We start from the raw sequence: 24,161 nt of genomic DNA, 5'->3' as shown, positions 1-24,161 counted from the left end.
ACAAGCAGGAGAATCCACGCACAGACCCGGGACATCTGGTAATCCCCGCGATCCACAGAAAGAGACTGTCCGCGCACCGGAAAACGACGCACGACTTCCCCGTGTGAAAAATAACGACGCAAGTCCGTGGGTGGGAAATCGACGCACACACCATTTTTCCACGGATCTCTTCTTCTGTGACCCTTTGCAGAGATTTTCCACCAGAAACCAGGTACTTTGTGCTTGAAAGAGACTGTGTTTGCTTTTTAAAGACTTAACCGCTTGAGTGCGGGCGTCGGCCACTGGCCGACGCCCACACACCCTCCCTGGTGCGGGTCACGACCAGTGGCCGACACCAGGAAGGGCATTAATAAATCCTCGGGTGCGTCGCGCCCAAGGATTTTTTTTTGTTTTTTTTACTACCCCCGGGAGACACAGAAGCTACCGTGTCTCCCCCCGCCCCCCACCCCCCACCCACCCCTTTGTGACATCAGCGCGCCGCGAGGCGCGCTGACGTTGCAAAGGTGTTTTCCCCATGAAAGCAGGAAGCAGCCTTGCGGGCGCTTCCTGCTTTCATGGGGAAAATGGCCTTTTACACGTTCGGGAAGGCCTTGTAAGAAAGGGGAGACACTCCCCTTTCTTACGAGGCCTTCCTGAAAGTGTTTCCTGGCCCCCGGTCGCAGCTGTGCTGCGATCGGGGGCCAGGAAACACTTTCAGGTTTCCTGGCTCCCCCGGCTGCGATCGGGGGGGCCAGGAAACATTTTGAAAAGGCCTCGTTAGAAAGGGGAGACTCTCCCCTTTCTTACGAGGCCTTCTGAAACTGTTTCTGGCCCCCGATCGCAGCTGTGCTCGGGGGCCAGAAACAGTTTCAGAAGGCCTCGTAAGAAAGGGGAGAGTCTCCCCTTTCTTACGAGGCCTTCTGAAACGGTTTCCTGGCCCCCGATCGCAGCACAGCTGCGATCGGGGGCCAGGAAACCCCACTAGACACCAGGGATTTCACTTTTGGGGGGCGGCCCCCCCGGAAAACGGGCCGCCCCCCCCCCGGCCAAATTTTTTTTATTAAAAAAAAGGTAGGTGCCCCCTGGGGGGGGGGGGCGCGATCGCGCCCCCCCAGGTTTTTTTTTTTCTTTTTTCAAAAAAAAAAAAAAAAAAAAAAAAACAATGAAATGGCAGGGGGTCGCCCGTGGGCAGGGTGACCCCCTGTGGGGGCAATTTTTTTTAGATGTTGTAGGGTTTCCCTGGGGGCCATTTTGGCCCCCAAGGAAACCATACAGCAACTAAAAAAAATATATATGTATATATCTATATATATATATATATCTATGTAGATAGATATATCTAGGTACATGGATATATCTATAGATATATCTATGTAGAGATATATATATATATATATATAGGTAGATCTGTCTCAAAGAGATTTATAAAGCGCGCTACTCACCTGTGAGGGTCTCAAGGCGCTGCGGGGGGGGGACAGGGGGAGGGAAAGGGGCTAGGATGTTCACTGTTCAAAAAGCCAGGTTTTGAGGCCCTTCCTGAAAAGAAGTAGGTTTTGGGTCTTGCGAATGTGGGTTGTGAGTGCGTTCCAGGTTTTGGGTGCAATGTAGGAGAAGGATCTGCCCCCGGTGGTGGTGTGTTTGATGCGGGGGACAGAGGCGAGAGAGAGGTCAGCTGAGCGGACGTTTCATGTGGGGGTGTGGAAGGTGACTCTCGTTGAGGTAGGCAGGGCCTGTGTTGTGGAGTGATTTGTGTGCGAGGATGAGGATCTTGAAGGTGATCCTTTTGTCAATGGGGAGCCAGTGGAGGGATTTGAGGTGTGGAGAGATGTGTTCGTGTCGGCGGAGGTCGAGGATGAGTCGTGCTGCGGAGTTCTGGATGCGTGTAGTTTGCACTTGAGTTTTAGAGTGGTGCCGGCGTAGAGGGCGTTTCCGTAATCAAGCCTGCTGCTGATGAGTGCGTGAGTGACAGTTTTTCTGGTCTCTGTGGGGATCCATTTGAATGTTTTTCAGTATACGGAGTTTGTTGAAGCATGAGGAGGTAAGAGCGTTGATTTGTTGGGTCATAGAGAGGGAGGAGTCTAGGATGATGCTGAGGTTGTGTGCGTAGTTGGCGGGGGTGGGTGCAGGGCCTAGCGTGGTGGGCCACCATGGGGGGTCCCAGGTGTTTTTGTGTGGGCCAAAGAGGATTATTTCGGTTTTGCTTGAGTTGAGTTTCAGGTGGTTGGCTGTCATATATACATCACTTTTGTCAATATGTGTGTGGTTTCCCTGGGGGGAAAAGGGTCCGACTTGTCTAGTGGCAGTTTTAGTGCCATAAAGAAGCGCAGAAGGTTTATATGCCTACTGCAAAGAGCACATCTGTATTTTATGTAAATAGCTGAGTACATTAGTAAAGTCTATGGAGAGATGAAGGGCACTTTTGCTGGGTGGTAATGAGGGAATCCGAGGAGGAGGGAGTGGGAGCACCAATAATGATTGTTGGACTGGGCGCAGGAGGTGCTAAAGACTGTGACGAATGGTATGTGACAAGGTGTTTTTTGAGTGTCTTGAAAGTACGTGCTGATTGAGGGAAGAAGCGCAGGTAAGGTGGCCTCTACTGTTGCACGTATCTCACACACACCATCGATTTTGTGACTGTCTACGTAGGCTAGTGTTTTAGAGCAACAGTTTAGCCAATAGCAGAGATGGCATCTTGATGGATGACTGCTGCCTGCACTTGGGTTATAGAGGACCGCTCTGACATAGGATCAGAGACTGAGACATCAGATACTGAGACAGCATCTGAGGGATAGGACAATGGCGCAGACTCTGGGAGTGATTTTTCAGTCAGAGGAGTCCCATTCGAAAACTCCTCTTCCAGTACATTATGAGGGAGGTGATGAGGACAGTCCTGCTGTCCCTTCGCAAGCTGTTCGTGCAACTGGGTAATAGTGGGTTAGGCCAACCCAGAGAGCAGGTGAATACGGCGGCAAGCAGAGAGAGAGTGCTCTCTTGGGAGCTCACCAATTTAGTTCAGCCCCAAATTCCACCACCCAAATCATATTGTGGAGACATCAAAATTGTCTATGGCAAAACAAACTGGTTTTGTAAGGCATGCACCTGTGTTTTTGGTCCTGGATTCGGCGGCCATATAGAGAAACACACTAAACCCAAACATTTCTGGAAACTAGACATTCGGGGGAGTCCACAGAGGTGTGACTTGTGTGCATTCCCCAAAGTTTTCTTACCCAGAATACCCTGCAAAGCTGAAATGTTGAAAAAAAACTCTATTTTTCTCGCATTTCTGTCACACAAACTACAGGAATATGCTGGGATCCACAACATTCCTACCACCCAGTGACTCCTCACCTGTCCTGATAAAAACACTACCCCACTTGAGTGCCTACACCTAGTGCCTGTGTCAGGAATGGATCACCCCAGGGTCAACAGCTGCCTCACGTAAGGACCAACATTGACCGTTGTGTGATCTATTCCTGTCGCAGGCACCAGGCCTAACCACACAAGTGAGGTATCATATTTATCGGGAGACTTGGGGGAACGCTGGGTGGAAGGAAATTTGTGGCTCCTCTCAGATTCCAGAACTTTCTGTCACCGAAATGTGAGGAAAACGTGGTATTTTAGCCACATTTTGAGGTTTGCAAAGGATTCTGGGTAACAGAACCTGGTCCGAGCCCCACAAGTCACCTCATCTTGGATTCCCCTGGGTTTCTAGTTTTCAAAAATGTGCTGGTTTGCTAGGTTTCCCCAGGTGCCGGCTGAGCTAGAGGCCAAATTCCACAGGTAGGCACTGTTTTCTATGAAAAAATGTGATGTGTCCACGTTCTGTTTTGGGGCATTTCCTGTCGCGGGCGCTAGGCCTACCCACACAAGTGAGGTATCATTTTTATCGGGAGACTTAGGGGAACGCCGGGTGGAAGGAAATTTGTGGCTCCTCTCAGATTCCAGAACTTTCTGTCACCGAAATGTGAGGAAAACTTGTTTTTTTAGCCACTTTTTGAGGTTTGCAAAGGATTCTGGGTAACAGAACCTGGTCCGAGCCCCGCAAGTCACCCCTCCTTAGATTCCCCTAGGTCTCTAGTTTTCAGAAATGCACAGGTTTGGTAGGTTTCCTTAGGTGCCGGCTGAGCTAGAGGCCAAAATCTACAGGTAGGCACTTCTCAAAAAACACCTCTGTTTTCTTCCAAAAATTTGGATGTGTCCACGTTGAGCTTTGGGGCGTTTCCTGTCGCGGGCGCTCGGCCTACCCACACAAGTGAGGTATCATTTTTATCGGGAGACTTGGGGGAACGCCGGGTGGAAGGAAATTTGTGGCTCCTCTCAGATTCCAGAACTTTCTGTCACCGAAATGTGAGGAAAACTTGTTTTTTTAGCCACTTTTTGAGGTTTGCAAAGGATTCTGGGTAACAGAACCTGGTCCGAGCCCCGCGAGTCACCCCTCCTTGGATTCCCCTAGGTCTCTAGTTTTCAGAAATGCACAGGTTTGGTAGGTTTCCCTAGGTGCCGGCTGAGCTAGAGGCCAAAATCTACAGGTAGGCACTTCTCAAAAAACTCCTCTGTTTTCTTCCAAAAATTTGGATGTGTCCACGTTGCGCTTTGGGGCGTTTCCTGTTGCGGGCGCTAGGCCTACCCACACAAGTGAGGTATCATTTTTATCGGGAGACTTGGGGGAACGCCGGGTGGAAGGAAATTTGTGGCTCCTCTCAGATTCCAGAACTTTCTGTCACCGAAATGTGAGGAAAACTTGTTTTTTTAGCCACTTTTTGAGGTTTGCAAAGGATTCTGGGTAACAGAACCTGGTCCGAGCCCCGCAAGTCACCCCTCCTTGGATTCCCCTAGGTCTCTAGTTTTCAGAAATGCACAGGTTTGGTAGGTTTCCCTATGTGCCGGCTGAGCTAGAGGCCAAAATCTACAGGTAGGTTTTGGGGCATAACCTGTCGCGGGCACTAGGCCTACCCACACAAGTGAGGTATCATTTTTATCGGGAGACTTGGGGGAACACAGAATAGCAAAACAAGTGTTATTGCCCCTTATCTTTCTCTACATTTTTTCCTTCCAAATATAAGAGAGTGTGTAAAAAAGACGTCTATTTGAGAAATGCCCTGCAATTCACATGCTAGTATGGGCACCTCGGAATTCAGCGATGTGCAAATAACCACTGCTCCTCAAAACCTTATCTTGATCCCATTTTGGAAATGCAAAGGTTTTCTTGATACCTCTTTTTCACTCTTCATATTTCAGCAAATGAATTGCTGTATACCCAGTATAGAATGAAAACCAACTGCAGGGTGCAGCTCATTTATTGGCTCTGGGTACCTAGGGTTCTTGATGAACCTACAAGCCCTTTATATCCCCGCAACCAGAAGAGTCCAGCAGACAAAACGGTATATTGCTTTCAGAAATCTGACATCGCAGGAAAAAGTTACAGAGTAAAACATAAAGAAAAATGGCTGTTGTTTTCAGCTCAATTTCAATATTTTTTTATTTCAGCTGTTATTTTCTGTAGGAAAACCTTGTAGGATCTACACAAATGACCCCTTGCTGAATTCAGAATTTTGTCTAGGTTTCATAAATGTTTAGCATTCCGGGATCCAGCATTGGTTTCACACCCATTCCTGTCACTAACTGGAAGGAGGCTGAAAGCACCAAATATAGTAGAAATGGGGTATGTCCCAGTAAAATGCCAAATTTGTGTTGAAAAATGTGGTTTTCTGATTCAAGTCTGCCCGTTCCTGAAAGGTGGGAAGATAGTGATTTCAGCACCAGAAACCCTTTGTTGATGGCGTTTTCAGGGAAAAAACCACAAGCCTTCTTCAGCAGCCCTTTTTTCCCATTGTTTTGGAAAAAACTAAATTTTCACTGTATATTGGCTATTTTCTTGGTCTCCTCCAGGGGAAACCACCAACTCTGGGTACCATTAGAATCCCTAGGATGTTGATAAAAAAGGACGCAAATTTGGCGTGGTTAGCTTATGTGGACAAAAAGTTATGAAGCCCTAAGCGCGAACTACCCCAAATAGCCAAAAAAGGGCTCAGCACTGGGGGGGAAAAGGCCCAGCAGCTAAGGGGTTAAGACACTTTATATCACTTTTCAGTGATATCTTTACAAATTCATATTGCATCTTTAATCGTTTTGACCTGCAAGTACCCAGATAAATATTATATATTTTTCTAAACACTGTGTGGTGTATTTTTGTGGTGTTATATTATGGTATTGTATGATTTATTGCACAAATGCTTTACACATTGCCTTCTAAGTTAAGCCTGACTGCTCGTGCCAAGCTACCAGAGGGTGGGCACAGGCTGATTTTGGATTGTGTGTGACTTACCCTGACTAGAGTGAGGGTTCTTGTTTGGACAGAGGGCAACCTGACTGCCAACCAAAAACCCTATTTCTATCAGAAACTGACTGGACGTTTGGGATATTTTTCAAGAGACAGGCAACAGTGTTTTTAGGATCCGAAGTATATTCAGCAACCATTGTTTTAAACCGACCTATAGGGTGTTGCAGTAGTCAATTCTGGATTGCAAAAGAGCGACAATTACAGTTTTATGCAGCTCAAAAGGAATGGAAGGAGAAAATGTTCGCAACATTTTTAAGAAGTAAAAACAGATCAAATTGACTTGATTGATTTGATCTGCAAAGAAACGTCCCAGATTTTTTACTTTCTTAGCATGACAAGGGAGTGTACCAAAGTCCTCAAGCCACCAAATGGGGGACCAGAAGGAGCAATCATTCCTAAACAAAAGAACCTCAGTTTTCTCTAAGTTTAATTTCAGGCAGTTATCTTTTATCCATTTACCCACCTCTAGCATAGTATTGTGAAATCAATTTGCTACCTCAAGAAATTCAGTGGAGATAGAGACCACTTTCTGGGTATTCTCAGCATTGGAAACTATGGAGAGCCCAAAGGAGTGAATCAGCTTTGCCAATGGAGTGACATACACATTGAATATTGTGGTTTTTAGTGATGATCCTTGTGGACTCCACAGTTAAGAGAGAAAGGCTTGGATACATTGTTGTCTAGAGTAACCGATTGTTCTCTGCAAGAAAAGAACTTAAGAAGATCATGCCAGAATCCCTGACTTCTACCCTCTCCATATGAGTAAGCAGTACTTTATGATAGACAGTAATGAACACTGCAGACAAGTCCAGGAGAATGAGTGTAGCCTTACTGCCATTATCTATTATCACTCTAATTTTGTCTAATACTATAGTCAGGGAGGATTCAGTGCTGTGATTACCTCTGAAGCCTTGCTGAGAGTGATCAAGCAGTCGATTACTAGCAAGAAGAGTGAGGTTCATTATTCATGACCTTTTCCACTATATTAGCTGGAAATGGGAGTTGGAGAAAGGTCGAGAGCTACTAACTTCGAGAGGGTTGAGTGCCAGTTTCTTTACTAATAAGCTTGAGGATAAGGTCACTTTAGTCAGAAGAAATCATGCATGGCTAGTTTTGAATAACTACAGATCTGCTACCTCTCATCCACAAGTGTATCACAGGTATAGTAACACGCTTTTGAAATACCGTCTTGGGCTATTACCATTGTTGTTATATCCCCTCACCCAGAAAGGGCACGCAGGCTTCAGCAGCTGTTGCATGTGTGGCTGAGGCATAGAAGTCCTACCACATTTAGGCTCATATTTATACTTTTTGCCGCAAAACTGTGCAAACATAGATTTGTGGCAAAACATATAGCGCCGGCTTGCGCCATTCCACAGCGCCAGCTGGGTGCTGTATTTATGGAATGGCGCAAGCCGGCGCTAAACTTGGGCTAGCGTCTTAGAAGAAGATGCTAGCCGGGTGGGGGTGGAGTTAGGGAAGGAGGGGGTTGTGCCTCAGGAAATGGCTTTAGCCTGGTTTGAGGCAAAAAATGCCTCTAACCAGACTGGCACCATTTCCTGGTGCACAACCACCAAAAACATGACTCCTGTCTTAGAAAAGACAGGAGTCATGCCCACCACCCTGATGGCCAGCACAGGAGACAAATGTCCCCTGGGTATGTCCATTTAACCCTGTGCCATGCAGGGGGCCCCAAGTTGGGCCCCCGATGGCACTTAAATAAAAAAAAAAAAATACTTACTAATACTTACTCTACTTATCTGGGCTGTGGTCCCCCATCCTCCGGTGTCCCTCTGGTTGGGGTGGGGGTGGGCTTGAGGAGGGCACCTGTGGACCCATTCCATGGTATTTCACCACAGGTCCCCTAAGGCCTGGTCTTACCCAAGAGTTAAATAATGGTGCAAAGCAAGCTTTGCACCATTATTTAGCCGCTCCTCCCACCCGTGCATCATTTTAGCACGGGTTGTTAAATATGGGGCTATTGGGATAGCACAATTTTTTAGATTTCATTGAAGCAATGTAGGTCCACGCATCTAAAAAATGATGCAAACTCCAATACTTTGACGCTAGACGGGTCTAACGTCAAAATATAAATATGGAGTTTGTTTTGCGCAGAATTGGCATAAAAAAAAATGACTCAAATTCGGTGCAAATGGAGTATAAATATGCCCCCCTAAATATGTACTTGCAGAGAACTAATGGAAGATTGCAAACTGCATCTTTTAATCAAAGAGCCATCTGCACACAAAGACAGGTTGCGTTCACATATTTTGCATGACCTCGTTATGTCTCCTTCTATCCGTGCACCTTATATGCTCCATCGGCTCACCCACAAGGATGACCACTGTTTTTGTTTGTACTGGCCTTGTATATTCTACTTTCTGTCTTTCTCAGGGCCTTTGCACATCTCTATCAAGTATCTGAAAATACAGAAAGAAAATGGTGAATTTTAATTAATCCTTAGAGTTGCAAGCACAGAGGACCCTTTTTACCTGCTTATGTGTGCAGTTAATCTTATTTTGCGACTTTGCACAGCTTTACATCTGACTTTCCTTGTGAATATGTATATTCTAGTCAATGACCTTACTTATGTAAGGGGAGCGGGGGGAGGCAAGCTTTGAGGATGCAAATTACCCATACACCTTCTTTGCTTAAAATTATTGTCACTTTTTGCCTAGTGACTTTTGCACAAAGGTACTAAGTATGCACTTTACGTGCTCATAATCTGCTGCTACCCTCTATCTGACTCTCACATCTCTCATTACCACTACCTCTTCGAATTTGCATATTCTGCCCAATGATTTTACTTTGTCAGGGGGTAGGCAGGTACTACGTACTACTTACACACATACCCTTTATTTTTTTTATTTTTTACCCCTTTACCTGAACGTCCCTGCAACGCTACGCTACTGTGAACAGCATGACCAAAGACCTCACTGTGTAAGGGGACAGGCTCTATGAACAAATGTCTTTAACATTCGGTCTGCCCCCCGGATGAGGGTAGAACTATCCTCCAGTGCACAGCCAAACATTATGTGCTTCATCCCTTGCCATGCCTCAGACTTTTCTGTGTGATATAGATTGCCATTAATGCTGATCTATGTATTTTAACGGCACATAAATGTGATGAACCATTCTTTTAGTTGGCCCTGTAACATCTTGTAATTGTTACATCCTGCTTTTTTAATAGGTATTATATTTCTGGGTTGTTCTTTTAAATTGTTTGTAATAGTTTTATTAGACCGACCAATAATAAACTTACACACTTAGGGCCAGATGTAGAAGTTCCGATTTTGCGAATCGGAAATTGCGAGTTGGTGCGACTTGCAATTTCCGATTCGCAAAATCGGATGCAGAACGGTGTCTCATACACCGTCCTGCGATTCGCTATGGTGTCTCAAAGACCCACCTCATTAATATTAATGAGGTGGGTCGCATTTTGCGACCCCATAGCGAGTCCCTGCACTCACAGGGATGTTGGCCTGCTGAAGACAGCAGACCTCCATGTCTGTGACTGCTTTTTAAAGAAAGCAGTTTTTTTTTTATTTTGCAGCCCGTTTTCCTTAAAGAGTAGACAGTGGTCCATTCCAAAACGTTTTTGGCAACATTCACAAAGGGGTAGGGGTCCCATGGGGACCCCTTCCCTTTTGCGAATGGGTTACCAACTGCGATTTGCTTTGCGACCTCATTCGCGGTCACAGAGCAATTTAGCATCGCGATGCGAGTCGCAAATAGGAAGGGGACACCCCTTCCTATTTGCGAGTCGCATTCACAATTTGCGAGTCGGTACCGACTCGCAAATTGTGAATGAGCATCGTGATGAGCATTTTGCATGGCGCAAACTGCGATTTTCACCATGCACAATGCTTCCTACATCTGGCCCTTTCTTCTTTGCAACCTTTCAAATACATCTCTCCTTATCCACTGCTACTGGTTTCAGTTTTCTATCTTACACTTTTCCTCAGTGTATTCCTACAATCTTTTTTTACCCAACCCCATCATCTGAACTGTTTATATTTCCATTGGTAAGTCGCTCATTCCCCATTTGACTTCTTAGTTTGTTATCATTTTGTGTTTGCTCTTCATGCCTACACTTGAATGCATCTATTTACCCTCACTCTATCCCGGTTGGGACATGTATGCACTATGTACAACTTTATAACCAGAATTAATAAAATAAAATCTATATCCCTGTTAAAAACATAAGTTTTGTTTGCCATGCATACCTTAAGTGCCTTAGTCAAGCAAACACAAGTAAAACAAATCATGTTGTGATCGTCACTACCTTTGGCAGAACAGATACTCCTGAGATTTACGCAGTTCTTTGCTGGTCTGTACATGGAACCCCAGGTAGAATTCCTCTGTTCCTTCGCGACAACCAGAATTGATGAACCACTGGAACTGATCATAAATTCCCTGCCATCTCTTCTCCACTGGGATCTCATCAGCACCCAGTTGTCTGTTAAAAAAAGCAAAGATAGATCCACTTAGTATCCTTCAGAATTTGGTGTACTATGCTTCATATGCTAACCAATTTTATTTTCAATTGCCAAGTTACCTGGCAATATTGAAGTACCTTCCAAGACTTGCATATAACAATTCGAAATTCATTAAAACCTGTGGTCAAAAATGTCTATAATAAAAATTCAATTGGATGTACAATGTACTGCTTTCAATAAGATATCAAATGGAGTAGGAAAATGATAGTCCATGTTGTATTTACTTCAGATGTTTACTGCACAGTAGGGTTGAGCTGAGAAGCCTCGAAAGGCGAGGGCTAGATGTGCCTTGAGGGGCCCTGTAGAGTTGCCTGTAAGGATCTGCAACACTGATGAGGAATTTGAACGTCTCGTGACACATCACTCAACCAGCAGGGGACTAAACCTTAATCCTTTGAATACATCCATCCCCATCCTGCAAATGCCACAACTTAGTGGTCATTTCGCACCTGTTGCACAAGCAGACGTTCTCAACTCTCAATGGTATAACACAAATAGCCAATTTTTCGACAGGGCAAGATCCCACTCTAATGTAGGTGGTTCTACTGCTGAGACCTCGATGGAAATACCCCCTTCGAGGTACCACCACATGAGTACACCATAACCATATTTAGTGTTATTCCTAGTGATACCAAACACTAGTGGACACTGTCACATTATGACCTTTCTTGTGGTGACTGTGGTAGGAAGGGTAAGGCTGTAGAGAAGATGAATTTGACAGCACATTCACTGCAAGGGCGTAGTGGAATCATTTTGCCAAGAATAATGGTCATTTAGTTCCACTGAAAATGTTCTGCTCAGGTTTTAGCAGCGTTGGCACCAGGAAGAGACAACACCCTGTAGAGCTTCCAGAGACATTTAATACCAATATTAACAACGACGTTTTTTTTCTTTTACTTGCCACGGACGGTCGAAGTTCGTGTGGTGTTGTGTTGTGTCAACACAAATGCATCTTTTATTCTCATAAAACAACCGTATTTTGCTAAAAATGTAGTGAGTGCTAAAAGTAGTATTACCTCTATCCAGCAAAGTTTTTACGCATGACTACGTCCAGCCTCTCACCTTACTCATCCATAAACAAAGAATATAGCTGGTGAGATAAAAAAAATCACACACTCTTCCGGAGCGGATACTTTGAGCATTAAAAGTGTAGAGCTGAAGAAAATGCTAACCAACTCCAAATCTCAGGTTTTGGTCGTCAGCCTAGAGGGATGGCCTAAGGTGGTTAGTTTGACACGGTTCCTGTTTCCTTCGATTTGCAATACTGTATTTACTGTATTTACTATTTACCCTAATGAGCATTACGAACTCAATTGTCCCTTGAAGCCTGAATACATTTTTTTCCGTACAACTTATTTGAGAAATACACTTTGGAGTTATGAAACATGGCATGATTTTGTGACACATTTTACACCAGGGAACAATAACTATGAGAATAATAACGTGAAAGTAAAAAGTAAGAAATTGACAGCTAACTATAAGCATTAACTGTGATGCTAAACATAAATACGTTAATGGTTAGGGATGAGGATAGAGCTAGAGGCATAGAAAAAGAAAAGGTAACAGGTAAATAAAAGAGAAGACTTTAGACGGGTACCCCCCTAAGAAAAAGAGGAGGATGCCTTGTATAAAGATATCATGGTCATTAATGAGTCCACAGTAATCACACAGAACCAGATGACAGGGTGATTTAGCTTTTGCATGTTTTACAGCTGTGCCACGAAGCTTACCCACAGATAGCCCTGTTGGTACTTATTCACTAAAATGTCTTCCCAAATTCTGCAGATGTATCTTAGACAGGCTCTAAAGGCCGGGGCAGCAGTGCAAAAACGTTTTCTGTCTTTAGCTCCTTCAAAAACTACTGTCTCAACTAGGATTCTACGTAAAATGACAGTGAATCTTTATTAAATATTATAGATTTTCTAAAATTATAACAGTTCAATTTTTGATCCAAATAAAGTTCCACTCACATTAGTGGGAATGGCGTTGGTGAGGTGTGCTTTATAGTGTTTGGTGAGGGTAGTTTAGGTTGTTCTCTCTGCTATTAGGTTTGTGTTTTTGCTATGTCCTTAAAATTTTAAACCAAGAAAATATTGCCACTATTAATAACAATTTAGCAAAGCATCTAAAAATATTGCTCCACTGCTCACATTTGTCGTGTTGTCCTGTAATCTTCCAGGTTGCTTGCTGTATTCAGTACACCCTGAGTCTGGAGCCCAATTTCGGAATTTTTGCTGAAGGTACCTTCTAATGTAAACCCATTCTGAAAAGTAAGCTTCCCCTGAAAGGAAAGAACAGAGTTCAGTTATAAACAGGGTGTTCCTTATGCCTTGGAGTTCCTGTGATCCCAGTTCTGTCTTCAAATCTTTGGATGCTAATGAACGAACAAAGGTCAATATTTAATAATGGCATGCAGTACATCAATTGGTAAATGTGGGATTTTATTTATCCATATGCTTCCAGCTATGCTATTCCAGATCTTAATGAGCCGTTTCTTACCCTCTCTCTTTATGTCCAGTTGCTTACACCTTTGAGGTCTACCCTAAGCATATACTCTTTTAGCTCCCATTACACAGGACCAGCAGCTCCTTAAGAAGCTCCAAAGAGACAAGAATGATTAACATCATAATACTAAACGTTATTAGATGTGTTATCATATGCAACAGCTAAGACAGGAAATTGGCATTAGGTGAAATTAGCTAATGGGTCACAATGTAGGTCAATGGATACGTAAATATTCAAAACCTGACCTGAGCACATAATCAAAACACTTGACAACAAACCTCCTGATATTTACACATGCATGTTTAGGTAGTAGTTAAAGGGAATGTTTTGGTTGCATACTTGGGTGCCAGGAAGTGATCACATTCAGTCAAGTTCTGTTATTTACTATTTAATGTGAATTAGATTCAGCCAAATTTCTGTTTTGTTTAATTCAGTTTTAGCTCCAGGGAACTGTTGAAGTATGAAAGAACTCCCAAGAGACTTGCTAACTGATGTCAAACAAACCAAAGAGGATACTCCGCTAAAAAAAGTGGATGGATCTTTGAAAAATAGGAAACCACATACAAAGGATTTTATCTAAAGCATATCCTTTAAAGTACCCTATCACTGACCATGTGATAAAAAAATAAAAAAATTAGGAGTGCAATGCTTGATATAATTGCAGTCACTGGTAGTTAATCCGGCCACAGTCTAGACCATAATTGTTTTGCCCACTGTTTCACTTCAGATATTGACCAACTGTATACAAATCAGACTTGGTCACCAACAATGAGAACAGAATATGCCACACTGCCAGGCCAGGTCCCCTCAAGTATTCTACTTGTCACTTTTTTATTGTTCGAAATTAATAGATTTAGGCATCCTCTAGATGTAAAACATCCTAAATGCTCAAAGAATATAGGTCTGTTAACAATATTTTGATGGTATTCTTTTTATAACGTTGATTGCCTTAGAGGAAGCTGGAGGTATAAAGCACAAATAGAGATAAAATAGCATGTATATGGAATCTGTTAAGAAATATTCATCTGGCCATGATCATACCACAAAATTTATTTTTTCAGTCTGACAATCCATTCTGCTCAACAACTACATAGCTAATGAAATTGGTATTTCTTGATTGATATAATTCATAGTTCTAGAAAGCAGTGCGTATTGCCTGATGTCCGCTTTAAATTGAATCGGGAGACATTATTAGAGACAAGTTGGTTATATTGGTATATTAGGAAATGTTCACGGTTTACACTGAATATCCAAGGCTATAAAATATAGTAAGGAGGAGACATTAATCCCATAAGAGTTTTATACTTTTATTATGAAGGTATTCTGGCAAGGATGCATAGGGTCTGCTTCCTAGGCTGATGCATAGTGACTGCCTTCTAGACTTCCAAAAGTATAAAATGTGTTATTCATGGAAGTACCAGAGAGCTAGACTACGCATACAACATTAGTATGTGAAATGTATGATTTTCACCATGAAATAAACATAATTGTCACAACATTACATTTCACCAGAATTCTGAGTAGTCATTTGAAATGATATCAAGAGGACGATTTGAGGAGAATATATCTTGTATGAGCTGAACATTACTTTAGCTTGAACCAGCATATGCAAAAATCACACAAACTTGTACGTTATTTTGTAATATTTGTAATTACTTAAGATTACGCATGCAAAACAATAACATTGTACATCAGGACAACACTATGATAACGATATTTTGTTTACATGTTATCAGCTGTTTAGCGAAATGGAAAAATTGGACAGTGGTGCTCTACGTGCCCTTGAAAATAAAATATAAATATTTCATTCATAGGTGCGTTCTTCAGAGAACAATAGTGGTCTAGTGGTAGAATGAAGAGGTCAAGAATATGTTCATTATGCAAAGGACTTCCCTCCTGTTATTTGTATGTATACGTTTAGCTGTTGGTACACAGATGTCTAGAGATTTACTATCTTTTCAACCATAACAAATCATTGTAATGGCAATATGGAAAAAGCAGATCACAGCTTACCCTGCCAGTCAGAAGTAGCTCTTCTGTGAACTCGCCCTCATAGAGAGAGTCATCTTCAGAGATGAGAACCCCTGGACCCTACCAACAAAAGCTTACATTATTAGTATATAAGATAGTTTTTAAGTAATAAAGCACATTTTTAATGACTAACTGACATATTCCCTGTGTGGATTTAACACACCTAGTTATTACATTGTGGAACATACAACATTGGCACATCGTACAATCTTACTAACAAGTGTGGCTCTGTTCTGTTTTGTCCATACCTGTGAAAAATACACAGAAAGCCATAAAGTATTTCTGACCACCTATACATATGTAATTCCACCTTCGAATCCCTGTAATATGCCATGGATCAAGGAAGTGTATTCACATCTGTTTTGGGTCTAAGCATTGATTGAGTATCGTAAAATCATACCACAAGCGATATCAAGGAAAATAATATGGTCCCACTATTATTTGCCTTTTACTTATATCCGGCCTATTGGAATTACAAGGACTTTGGCTGACTAGTTGAAGCAATAACCTTCTGAATTGTGTCCGGTACATCTGATTCTGCCAGTTATTCCTTAATTGTGAGGGAACCCTCATGATTCTCCTTATGCTCCTGGAGGTATTGATACACGGGTAACGATAAGTGGGAGGCAGAGTTAGCAGGCAGGTTAACACTCAATATGTAACATCACGACTATGTCTCTAATGTTTTTATTTATTTAGACTTGAGATTTTGGCATGTGAGAAACCACACACATTGACTAGAATCTACAGTGTTTGCAGCTGGAAAATACAGTAAGATAGTAAGAAACATATACATAATATAAAATACCTCTAAGAATACTCTTAATTATATGAGATACAAAGCTCAGAGATCGGAAATACAGAGTGATGGTTTCCACTATGTTCTTCAAGCTGTCCTGTTTGCAGCTCATATACTAACTCGATGTGTTACTTGGCTACTATATGTATCTTTATCAGCTGAATTTCACTGAAAGAATGATGCATGGACACATTCCTGCCCCTATATTCAGCCACTAGAAGGATCATGATATAGACTGTGGTAACATATAAACTACCAGGGATACATCTCAAATAATTATTTATTTACTGTGTTTCAAGTCTTCAATAATACAAATTTGGCAGCAGTTACAACGTCCTGGGCAATTCCAGTGGGCTGGCAGCTCCCAATAGAAAGACAAAATCTGCAGTAAATGCTTATGTCCGGGGCATCAAACCTGGATATTTCAGCTGCTGAAAGCAGCCCAAATTACCAGGTGAAAAAACTGCGAATAATGAAAAATAACTGGATAGTTGGAAATAGAACCGGTCATTCACCCAGTAATCCTTAATTACAAAAGGAACCCTGAGAGTCCAACTTTAAATCCCTGTTAACTCCTCTATTCCTGGTTTGAGTAATTAAGGGTAGCAGATGTATCCCATGCCATAATATAGAGGCCCTATGTGCAATATAGGCCATAGTATTTTAAGCACACGTCTGTGGATGCAGATACGCTGATGAAATGAGACATGTGAATACAAATTCACTGAATAATACAACTGTTCACATAAAGATTAAGTGGTAAAATGACTTCCATGAATGTCGATTAATTACAAACTATGATGAGTAAATGAAGATTCTGGATTGATGAAGAGTGTAACAATTCAAAGACTATGTAATGCTACTCAGTGCAGGTCCACAGGGGCCTTAACGTGCGAAGATGTAAAGTAAAAATATCTAAATACTACGCCAAATTTACACTCACTTTATATAACATTTCATATCCACAGCAAGTAGAAGATCCCCTAAACTAAGCCTACACTTTAAATAAACCTAGATACTCTTCTCCGGGCTTTCCTCAAACAACAATATACTTTGTAACAGGCTGGAGTTGAGGATGATATTCCATAGTATTTTAAAAATCGTATGTTTCAGAAGCGCAGAAACCAGTTTTTTCAAACAAATTAATGGCAGACCTTTTTCTGTGGAAGGCTGAAATACCTAACCGGAAAGAGTCTCACTTTAATTGTCAATAAAGAAGAAGATGCAGAGAAGATGCTTGATTCCCTATAACGTATAAAGTGTGGTGAACATTTATAGGTGAGATACAATATAGTGCATATAAACTGACCAGATTCAGATTGTTAACATGCAAGTCAAATATTTGGTAGCACAATTGAGGTATGTTATTTGAAAAAAACTTATTTTTTAGTTGTCTTGTTCATTTAATTATAAATTTGCCATCCTTTCTTTTGAAATATTACTTACCAACATCTTGTTCATATGGAAATACCCTTGGTAGCAAGCACCAGACTGCATTACCATGATACCTGGGCCGTGTCTGTTGTCATCCTGCCACATTCCGATGTATCTCTCTCCTCTAAAATGATAAATATTCAAACTCTGTGTAAGAATCTTCGAGCAACGCGTTTTTCAGCGTCGGTGCTACTGCATTATATCCCCTTTTTAATACCCCATAAGCATATCGCCCACCTGACCTTACTACACTATATAATGTTTTTCCAAAACACATAAAAGACTCTACAATTGCTTCATGTCTTAAGGAAAACGATCTCAAATTTGACAAGGGTGTAAAAACCCTTTTTAACTCAGACCTAGCCAAGTGTACTGCTGGCATAATTAGAATGCTGTTTGCCTACATGTTTCCATGTTTAATTTCGTTTATTACCAGTGCTCTTGCTCCCGTTTACAACATTTCTTCAAAGGGCCCTTAATGGCATGTGGAGATCACCTTTGTGGTACCTCAAATGTTTGTACAGCCTGGCAGTTTACAAAAGCATACAGTGTCTTGGGAAGACCACGTTAAGAGGCAAGAGACAGGTCCTGTAAAACAGGCTTTAAAACCACCCTTTAATGTATAAAATAAGATAAAATAACGGCAATACTTATGGGTACCGCCAGCATTCTCAATCTTCACGGTGCAGCACAGATGGCAACAATAACGCTTGTAAGAAAATGATATTTCATATCTTAAATTTCACTCTATTTCTCACAATTTGAATTTTTTTTAAAATCAAGATACTGGTTTAGGAAGAAAAAGTCTCGCAGAGAACATTTTTCCTTGAACTAGACCTCTTGCTACTATCTCACATGAATTTGTAATGTAAGATATGTCCTTGTGTTAAAGTTTCACATGCAAGACCATGACATTTTTGGGTCATTTCATCTAATCTTATTAAATTTTCACACAATATTGTGAACTTTTCTGAACCAACATTTTGCCATGTCGCTCAGTCTAAGCCACCTTTAAAGGAAATACAGCATCTGCCCATTGGCATTTTCTTGACATGGCACAAAAGGGAATCCCAGAGGCTTTTCGAACACCATTTTCTAGTAACTTGGGAGCAAGAGCGTACAAACATGTGCTGTGTATTTTTAAGCCTACCATATCTGCTCCCGGGTAATGCATCTGGATAATTGCTTTTCTCTGTAACAAGCTTCACTCTGTATTACCTTTCACTGTTGTCCAGCACTCCATAGCCTTTTCTCTTGTCGCTCTCCCAGTGCCCAGTATACTTGAATGGGTGTTCATCTGTTACGGCTGTTTCCAGAACGCCAAACCCATGACGTAGATTATCCTTGAAGTACCCCTTGAAGACCCGTTCATTGCTGTACCTAGAAGAAGAGATTCAGTCACATTATTTTCGTTGCTACTTCAGGTGAACATTGTGCACATTCGCTTCACTCATGTGTAACACTTTCGAGCATGAAGAAAGTTCAAGAAAGTGATAATAAGCAGGCAGCAAGATTCCAGGGACATTCAGGTACAACATTAGCACAGGAAATGCTGAAGCTTCTGTAGAGAACAAGGCCATAATGGTTTAAGAAAATCATTCATACTCACCTACTGTATGGTGGAGAAGGATATTTGGGTATAAAGAGGGATCCAGGGTGTGCTATGCCCTGGTGATACTCAAACACATTTAGAAGCACACAAGAAAAACTCAACATCTTCAATTGAATTTAAGAAAGCTAAAGCCCTATTCATTAAAAGAGGGTTTGAGAGAAATGCTTTTCATTGGGCTAGCATAATGGGGAGATTCATACTGGCATCACCTGGACACAATTAATGTCCACTGGCTTTAATTACAGACCGGTGCGCTTCCTGTGTTCAAGCTGGCTCACCATGGGGTAGTACCAACGAGGCCATTCTTCATTTGCATAAGTTGTTTGTGGTTCCTATGCAAGGATCACAAGTAGAAGTGCCTATAAGGCATGGCTAATATCCACAAGACTGGAGGTGACTTCCTATAGCAATGTACAACTGCTGGCTTCAACCATTTACTTGCAAGTGCACCCAAGAGTTTACACTATAACCCTACAAGACATATACCTCAGCACTCACCTACAGAAGAAAGTCTGACTCAGGATGCAGTGTAGGTGACTGGGATTCGGTATGTTGCACCTTATCCAGAAAAACACTATGGAGGCATCTACGCTTTTACATAACTCTTCGCAGTATCATTCACCAACCACCTACACACAGTCCACACTTGTGTCAATTTCGTTTTTTAATGGGTGCAAAATTCTACATACTTTTTTAGGCACAGACGAATGGTTCGAGCAGAAAATGTCTTGGAGATTACATTTTCTGCTTGAGTAAGCCCTTTGCTGGTATTTCACATCAACTTTGAACATAAGGTATGGCCTACTGTCAGTTTTAATTCAAGATATTGTCAAGATAATTTTATGAAGTTTCATGTACTTTCAAGTCATTTTGGTAGCATTTTGAGAAAAAAACGTTTTAACACAGCTAAAATTCAGATATAGTGTATAACAAACCGAAGAACAATGTAAAACGCCTCTGCATAGCACCCAACAGAACAAAAATATATTGAATTGTCAATTCATTTTTGTAATACTTTTAAGGCGCATTTGGTAACCCAATAGATTCGGTACAGATCAATTATTAATCCCATATTAATTGGCATAGTTAACTGAGTGACTGAAAGTCGGCTTCACTAACCTATGACTCTGTAAATAATTTTAAAAGTGGAGGCACACATAAACGTAATCACAATCAACAAACAACAATGTTCCATTTTACTGACAGGGTGTGTTAGGGATTAAACCAATGGGGTGCCCATCATCGAGATGCTAAAGGAGGCATAGGAAGACATACCTATGTTGCCAAAGGTACTTAAAATTACTATATAGTAATAACCAGGTGTAAATGGAAGGTGAATGTGCTTGTGGGCTACTGTAACGAGGTCTTTATTATGATATTAAACATTTCTATTGTCTCCTGAATTGTTTCTCCAAATATTACCCTAAAGCAGAACAAAGAGCTGACTCATTGTCACTGTAAAAAGATAATGTCAACTCTTTATAGATTTTGATGTAGAAATGTATTAGAAATTGGGCTATTAATTCGGTAGGTGCATGCCCTACCAACCTCACAATGCTGTCTGGGTACTTTAAGTCAAGGAAACTCCAAATTCTTAAATTAACTTATAAAGATCAAGAACACTTTAATAAGCAAATACACCACAATGAGCTGAGGCAGATAAGAGGAACCAGTGGTATGAATCTTCACAGTTTTAAGGCAAAAAGAAACAAAAAGAAACAAGAAAGTACCAATGACAAGTCACAGTATGCAGTGACTTTGCCATGGTTTTAAACGAACCACAATGGAACAGAGGTTAAGTAGGTCAAGAGGGTCACATTTGTCACAGTTTGTAACTCTGACTTTATTTTTGTGGGCTTTAAGTCTGGAAGCTGGGCAAGGCAAGAAGCTGAAGCCACCGAGAATCCTTTGAAGTTGGATACTTCGGTGTTGAACTCCCACAGAAGATTTCAGTTTTGGTGCCAAAAGCTTCAAGCAAAACAAATTCTACTGAAGACGTCAAGTTCCTTTCAGCGCTGGGGTATAATTGCTGCCTCTTCCTGGTACAAGATTTTACCTTTCAAATGAGACACATTTGGTCCTCCAAAAACTCCAGGGGGGCAAGGCTGGAAGCTACAGCTGCAGAGGGCTCCACAAGGCAGGCTATCTTCCCAACGAAAGCCCGCTGAAGCTTTTTCCTTGGGGCAAAAACTGTGGTGTGACAAACCCAGATATCCTGCCACCAAGGATTTGCTTTCCCTGGAGAAGGCTGAGCACATTGTTCCATTTCTCTTAGCAGACTTCTAGGTCCCAGGTCTGTTGTGTGGAGGATTCTGTCCAAAAAGGCCAGCTAGGCCTTCTTTGAGTCACACATCCTTTTGCATTTTATGTGCCTAAGGCAGAAAAGAGGAGGCCTTTCTCTTCCCCTTGGACAGAAGGTCCAGTTTCTAGATACCAGCAGGAGTCAAGGGTCCCTGGACCTTCTTTATACTGGTGGTCAGGGACAGCCCTCTTCCTTTTCCAAGATGTTTTCTTTTCAAGACAAGGAATATTTTGAGCATGTAATGGTGAGGTGCCAGTGTTTACCTGTGCACTAGCCAGTGATTAGATGATTCCCTATGCCCAATCCTGGATATTTTCTTACAGAATTACAACTCTTTTTTTCACGACTTCCTTTCTATGTGTGCTGCATATCGTTCCAGAGTCCGTGAACCAGTATGGTACCAGCCATCTTCCAGCTTCACCAGTCTTGTCCCTCCTCTAAGCACTCCTGAAGATAAGCTGTCTTCCTGTCTAACAGTACTAGGAATGATTTTCTCTCCTACTGGGGACACAGACAGAAAATCTAGTGTGGCTCTGGAAATCATTGCTTGTAGTAGTTCCTGACTCCCTTATTTGGGATCACCCATCAAGGTAAGAGCTGTGAAAATCCCTTTGTGTTGCTAGCTGTTCCATTTCTCCTCTACAAGGTGGCCAGTCTCTAGTAAGTGGTCATGGTTAACCCCACTCCTGCCATCGTGCTGCCAGCAGCCAAACTATTCTTTCAGGAATATGGATGTTAAAATCCAGTCATGGAGTGTCTGGAGCAAGCTCGGAGGCTGACCTGTGCTAATAAAACTTTACTGTCGGGCAACACTAATCATAACATTCATTTTGTCTAACGTTATCAAAAATCTACTTGCAGAATTGAATTAGATTGATGAAGCTAAGTGAGCAATGACTTGTGTTGCCTCTGCTACACTGTTTTCCAAGGCAGGTTAAAGTGTTCTCTTCATAATTGTGTCAGTTCATGAAAATATAACCTAACCTAAACAATGGCAAACATTGTTTTGTGGCTGTTCACTGTAAGGGCATACTTCCCCAGTATCCCGCATGGCCCTTTAAGGTAACAAGGCACACATTAAGGGTAGCTTAGCTAACATAAAGGAGTAAGGTTTTCTACATGGCAAAGTCAATTTTCTTGCCGTGCATCACTGCAGTATTTTTAAACTCCAGCTCAGCCACAAGACAATGCTACTGTTTGGAGCCATACATTTTTTTCAAATGGTTTCAAATTTTAGGTAGTATTAAACTCTGTAACCCACATATGACAATTAACTTCCACACAAGTAGTTCATTTTGTTTGCCCTCCGACCTGCATTAATGGAATGGTAAATTAACCAATTAGATTAAACCAATGCCCAGTACATGTTGTAGAGTAGTGTGACACTGTTTAGTTGTGGCATTGCACAAATTCTTCTGAGGCTAGCTAAAACAGACAGGAAAGGTTTGGGGGACTATGACAGAAATAATTTGCTTTCTCAGAGGTTGGAAGGGAGAAAATAATGATTCATGTTACCACTCTAATATCTTGTGGTTAGAAGAGTCAATAAAAAAGCTAGTTTGAGTACATGCTGTTCAAGTTTGTGAATACCATATATGTTACTTATTTAAATTCCGACAGTGACGATTCAAGATTTCTTATTATTCAGGTGATAATGTTAGTCAGGGAAGAATAAAATTATTACTGCTGGTGTGTCAAGGGACAGTTAAATTGATGTTATGCTAGATCATTTACATTTTCTAGTAGGTAAACGCTTTGAAGATCAACCTTCTGACTAACTATGGTACCTGTTTTTCATTTCACTATATCTCGTCATACAACCTAGGTTTATAACTATATTGAAGTAGAATGTGTTTGATGTTTGTAGTGTGCCTGTGATATAGGCAGAGATACTGTGTTACGTTTTTATAAATGAGAAGAAAGTTGCAGATATAATGGATAACACTTCCAAAATTAAAATTGATTGTAACAAAAGGCCATTAACAATTAGGCAATTTCACAAGGGTATTTGTTTTTAAAATATTTATCAGTGTTACTTACTCACAGATTCCATATCCTTCCATTTGTCCTTCTCTCCAGTGGCATTTGTAGCAATCATATCCATCTTCAGAGGAGGAAGGAACAAGGCATATTCCAAACCTACAAATCAAATAGATTCATGCTGTGTAAAGTTGGTGTATATAACAATGCTTTGTATTTGCAAATCACATTCTGAATTGTGGTGCGGCCGACTCGAATGATCATATATTTAGACGTACTGAGATTATATGTCACTGTCGAATGGAAAATGTGAAAAGATGAAAGCCATCTTTATGATGTCCCTAGTTATTCGGATGGGGCTGGTAACAGTAGTTACTGGCTCCATCTGAATTACAAGATCTGCAGTAACTCTGTGTATGTGGTGTCTTTCTCCCTGAGCTCTCTGGGAAAAATACCAAAGGGAAATGAACAATTACTGGGGAATAGGAAACAGAATTTCTGATTCTTCTATATTTCCTCATCCCTCACTGTTCCACATGCAATACCTGGAAACTCTGCCCTTTGCTGCCCCTAGTGCTATAACTCTAGGGGGCAGAGTTACCGAGTATAGCTCGAGATGTGAAACAACAGATTGAAATCAGCTTACCAACCTTTGCTTAGAATAGCTCCTTTTGGCCAAA

At 41.6% G+C, this 24,161-nt stretch overlaps 1 protein-coding gene across 12 annotated transcripts in view; it reads right to left on the bottom strand.

Annotated features, from left to right (window-relative positions):
- Positions 1 to 24,161, bottom strand: part of ALS2CL (ALS2 C-terminal like) — a 544,978-nt gene that overhangs the window by 91,964 nt on the left and 428,853 nt on the right. For all 12 annotated transcript variants that reach the window (XM_069210973.1, XM_069210972.1, XM_069210966.1 and 9 more), the window contains 6 exons: positions 23,542 to 23,640; positions 18,806 to 18,967; positions 17,600 to 17,711; positions 15,337 to 15,414; positions 12,969 to 13,099; positions 10,605 to 10,778 (listed from right to left, as the gene is read on the bottom strand). In XM_069210973.1, coding sequence (XP_069067074.1) covers positions 10,605 to 10,778; positions 12,969 to 13,099; positions 15,337 to 15,414; positions 17,600 to 17,711; positions 18,806 to 18,967; positions 23,542 to 23,640 — 756 coding nt within the window. The remainder of the gene's footprint in view (positions 1 to 10,604; positions 10,779 to 12,968; positions 13,100 to 15,336; positions 15,415 to 17,599; positions 17,712 to 18,805; positions 18,968 to 23,541; positions 23,641 to 24,161) is intronic.

The sequence above is a fragment of the Pleurodeles waltl genome, chromosome 10 (genome assembly GCF_031143425.1).
Source record: "Pleurodeles waltl isolate 20211129_DDA chromosome 10, aPleWal1.hap1.20221129, whole genome shotgun sequence".
In the NCBI taxonomy this organism is placed as follows: domain Eukaryota; kingdom Metazoa; phylum Chordata; class Amphibia; order Caudata; family Salamandridae; genus Pleurodeles; species Pleurodeles waltl.
Note: the sequence above shows the minus strand (reverse complement) of the source record. Positions and strands in the feature narration are given on the sequence as shown.